This window comes from Limulus polyphemus, unplaced genomic scaffold (assembly GCF_000517525.1).
Source record: "Limulus polyphemus unplaced genomic scaffold, Limulus_polyphemus-2.1.2 Scaffold372, whole genome shotgun sequence".
NCBI classification, from domain to species: Eukaryota; Metazoa; Arthropoda; class Merostomata; order Xiphosura; family Limulidae; genus Limulus; species Limulus polyphemus.
Genome location: NW_013665982.1, coordinates 581,432 through 586,418, shown reverse-complemented (window position 1 = coordinate 586,418; position 4,987 = coordinate 581,432). Strand labels below are relative to the sequence as shown.

The 4,987-nt window shown below is 32.0% G+C and overlaps 1 protein-coding gene across 5 annotated transcripts in view; it reads right to left on the bottom strand.

The window, feature by feature from the left end:
• Positions 1-4,987, bottom strand: part of LOC106457777 (tRNA (guanine(26)-N(2))-dimethyltransferase-like) — a 52,279-nt gene that overhangs the window by 7,958 nt on the left and 39,334 nt on the right. For all 5 annotated transcript variants that reach the window (XM_022383808.1, XM_013917221.2, XM_022383805.1 and 2 more), the window contains one exon: positions 1,382-1,455. In XM_022383808.1, coding sequence (XP_022239516.1) covers positions 1,382-1,455 — 74 coding nt within the window. The remainder of the gene's footprint in view (positions 1-1,381; positions 1,456-4,987) is intronic.

Genomic DNA, 4,987 nt, shown 5'->3' with positions numbered 1-4,987 from the left:
ATTTATTACATGAGCAATATCTTAGCAAGTATATAAGATAAGACATTCTTATTTTATATTCTAGCTTGTCAATATCGGTAATTTGAGGTTCTAATTCATACAAAACTACAGACTTAGTATTTTGACTTCACACACAACTAATTTGAACCAGTGCTGCGTTCAACATACCACGTGACACACAAACATTGATATTTATCTGTATTTTTTTAATATTTACTTTTATATTAAGAAACTGAGTAATGTATTAGTACCAAAATTTCAATTGTAATCTACAGTTTGATAAAAAACTTAATGACATAAATTCATGAAATAGTAGTTTAATAAATTTTGAATGCGAGTCACCAAACGGAATGACATGGCCTTTCACCCATGACTCGTCTTGAAAGGGTTAAAAACATTGATCCATAATTACCTTAGAACAATGTGAAGCCCAATATCTCTGGCAAAACATCCTTCATTTAATAAACATGACTTCAAATTGATTTTCTCATGCTTAGAAGCTTAGCTTTTATTGCTTAATGTCTTTATAATATTCTGACAAAAGAACAATTAGGAAATGAATAATGCAACAATGTAACACCATAGTTATGCACCTATATATATATGTATATATAAATACTAGGAGTGTATATCTCATCACAGTAGTAAAAAAAATATGTATCTAGATATTGATGTCACGATACAATATGTATCTAGATACAGAAGTTTTATCAACAGTTTGTTACAAAGTTTGACAGTCTTATCTGTAATTTATTATTTATATTACTAACATTGTCTTATCTAAGTACTTCACACTTTACAATGCTTTTTTGAATTCTCAGGTTTGATCAACTAAATGGCAATTGGCAAGAGAAGTAAAATACAAAAAGTTAATATCTGTCTGTCTATTTTGTTATTGTAAGTTTGTTATGTTACTTTGCATGTAATTTTTTTGACACAAAAAAGGAAGACAACATGTAGTACTCAATACTCATCTTCCTTTATTGAATCATTAATTTTTAGCAAAAATACTTTATTAGAAGTTCTGATTTATCTGTACAAAAGACTTGTAATGTTTACTGAAAGCTTGCCAAATTTTGTGAAGATACATAAATTGTATCGTATCGAATGATGTATCGATATAATTGTATCATGGCTTCATGATATGATACTTGTATCATATCGTTGTATCACCACACCTTTAATAAATACTGAAAGAAACTAGAAGCAAAAAGACAGAACTTCAATACACTATAAATCACACTTATAATACTGAAAAAGTAATGAAACAGAATGTTTATACAAAGTAATTAACTTAGATTTAAATAATTTTAGTTTAATGACCCTTGAGAATACACTTAGAATGAATGCTAAGGTTAGAAAATTACAAGATAATATTTACCTTGGTTCCTTGCTAAGAATCACTTTAGCAGGGCTTCCTTCTTCAAGTTTCCTTTTCACAGGATGTTGCTTTGTCTGAAATAAAACTTCAATATAATTTGTTATAAGAAAAACTGACTAAAAATAATTAATTCTAAAAAGCAATAAACATGTTTTAAAAAAAATATATGTGAAGAATTCTATAGATAAGCATTATACACATTAATCAATATAAACAAAGTTAGAAGTTCTAATACAAAATTGTACTAGTCATGTACACCCATTAAAATATTCTGGAAAGCAAAAATACATATATGTTTAGTATTCTGAGAAGTGCCATTATGGCATACTACTGTATACTGGCTTATTTTGATTACTGACTATACATAAATAAAACACAAGTAATAAAATATAAATGATAACCTCAAACTTTATTTTATTAGGAAAAAACTGTCTCCTACACTTAAAGCTTATTTGGATAACATTCTCTGGGTTAAGAGCTGATGAAAAGGTAGTACATAGCTGATCCAGGTATGGAATTTGTTGATTAATTCAAGCAACTATTTTTTATATTTCACACTGTATTTACTAATTGAGTAGTACTAACTGAAGTGCTTAGCACATAACTACAATTGTTAATGGACTAAACAGTACATAACAAATAACTGTTTCATTCATGAATTTGTACCCTAATACTTTTCTCCAAGATTATTTTCATTAAAAAAATCTAATTGAAGAGTCAGCACCTGTAAAATTAAGCATATTTTTTGTTTGATGACTAAAAAATATTCTTACATATGATAACTACTAATTATTTCCAATGATTATAAATCACTTTTGGAAAGTTGCATCCAAAATTGTGAAATTAAGATTATAGGAAATGTTTTTTTCAATAAATACCTTTACTCTTATCTAGCTTTTCCAATTGAGTGCTGCCCTCTATATATGAATGTTTTAGCTCACCACTAGCCTTAAGGTTCCCACCTAATATTGCTGTTTTATTGCGTGTAAATGAGCATACAACAACCCTTCACCAATAGGAGTGTAACACCACTTCTTAGTGCAGCTATATTGATTGTTCAACCATCATTTCAAGATAAGGCGATAAAGAAAGATGCACCAGAAGTAGGAAGTGTGAGTGGGGTGAGTATCTATTGGAAATACATTATCAGTTTTGGAAAATGTTAACTTCCAGACTAAAAATTGTACACATACTTCTGTTAGATAACCAAGTACAGAGGTTAATAAAAAAATCTATAACAGGTTTACATAAATTTTATGTGGATATTCTTCTGTGATAGAATTCTGAAAGATTAGGTAGGAGCCTCAAAGCTACTGGTGAGCAAAAAGGTTTGTATATAGAGTGCAGCACTGAACAGGAAAAAGTAGATGTGAATAGAAGTTACATACTGTATTGAAAAAATAATTTAATATTTACAAAAAAGTGTAAAAAATAAAGATACCACAATAACATAATAGGTACAGTAACATTCTTCATCCATTCCCCTCCTAAGAAACTTCAGCTTTAGCTTTACTTTTTACAGTTATAACTCTGAAAATAATGATCTTGGCATGAAAAGTAATTTACAATATTGTTATTTCAGCTTCTTTTTTAAGTTAATTATTTTTAAAATATTTACCTAAAAGGAGAACCAATTTAAAATCAATAAATGTATTATAATGCTAAAAGCAGATATTTTAAGTATGTTAAAATAATCAGTTTACATAAGCTCAATCAATAACATTTTAAATATGAAATTAGGAAAATATTAATATTCTACTTATATCAATTATCATTACATACACACAAATTACTGTTATGCCAAAATTCATTTTTAATATTAAAAACACATACACAAACATACAGAGGATGGGTAAAGTTAACGTTTTCCTTACCTGAAAATGTATTTTAGACAGATACCTTTCTGCACCACAAAGTGCTATTATTTTCCTTCATGCATTGTCACGTAAATTATTGCTCATACCACAAGCTTTAAACAAAGCTCCCACCCCTACATGTATTGCCCTAGTCTATGATCATTATTAGGAGGGTGATACATCCTCCATGAGCACCAGCACGTGAACATAAGCTCATTCTTGCTAAGGCATATTACATGCACTGGAAGTGGAGAGGATGTATAAGGGTAAGAAAATACATTTTCAGGCAAGGAAAATGTTAACTTCAGATACACTACTCACCTCTGTGCATCACAAAAAGCTAGAATTCCACATTGAAGATGGTGAAGGAACTAGTGCTAAGAAATTACAAGGATCAGTTCCTTTCTGAAAACAGTGTCAGAAAGTGAAAGTCCATGACGTATGAGGTAGCCTTACTAGGATAGCACTTAGTTGGAGACCACATCCTTCTCAATCAGGGAATTCTCTCTGTCCAACACAGATGGGAGAGCAAAATATATCTTTTGCTGGAAGCTAATGTGTCACTAAGGTGAGAGGAATCGGAGAATGCTCAACTGTCCATAAAATCACAGGTAAACAGTTTAGCAGAAGTGTGTAGTGTGGCTAGGTCTGTAAGTCAGGCCACTCCATTTTGGTGAAATACTTATGTGAGATACCACAAAAAATTAGGTGCGGGTAGTAGCATCCCACACCTGTGTCCTGAGGCAAACCCAAGATCTATCTGTCTGAACTTAACCAGCAAGAATGGTTTGGTTCATAATTTAGCTGAGGTCTTCTGTACTACACTTCATGTAACATCCCAGCCCTACTTCTCAAATCAGGGGTGCATCTATTTGGTCTCATACTAGTGAGACTGCACTGCCCAATGAGGAACTCTTCAAATCGACTTTCCCAGTGGCTTGGGACTGGGAAAGCAGGGGTTTTCACTTACTCCACTAGAAGAACTGGGGGAAGGAAACAGTGGCATAGCAAGAGGGGGGGCAGTTGCCCCCGGGTGCAGGTGTGAAGGGGCACAAAATTTACTCTGGCCTATAATGCCTATTAACTAATAATGCCCTCCCCTAGGATATAGCACAACTGCCCTATGTTAAGTAAATACGACATAGTGTCGCATTATTTGTGTGCATTATTCTTGCAGTTTTAACTTTTAAAAGCCACCCACTGAAATACAGCGAGACTGAATTGGCATACAGAAGTAAATTACATCATTCATCTGTAGATCAAATACAAGTCCTAGAGTACAACGTACAAGTAAGTGTATGTTCAACAAAAAGAAAAATGAGATTGATGTAACATATTAACTGGTTTGCAAGATTGGCAATATATGCAACAGGCAAGGCCTAGGTCTAGATCTAGTAAATACTATAGGCCTAATGTAGTGGTTTGTAATTGTATTGGCTGATTGTAAATTATGTCTTACACCAACTAATGTGCTAGACTTTAAGTCTAATTGCAGTTATAACTTTATTTCTAGACCCTAGGTCCATCGTCATACAAATTGTAGCCTATATTATAGGCATACTTAGACCTTTACTAACTATTAAACTAGGCATTGCACTGGGACAGATCTGATGACCAAGGTAATAGATCTAGATGTAACATTTGTTCTAAAAGTCAGGCCTAATATATCTAAATCTAGAAGTGATGAGGCAGGGTTATATCCAGATCTGGGTAGATTCAATATAAGGTGCTTTTAATCTATGCACACAAA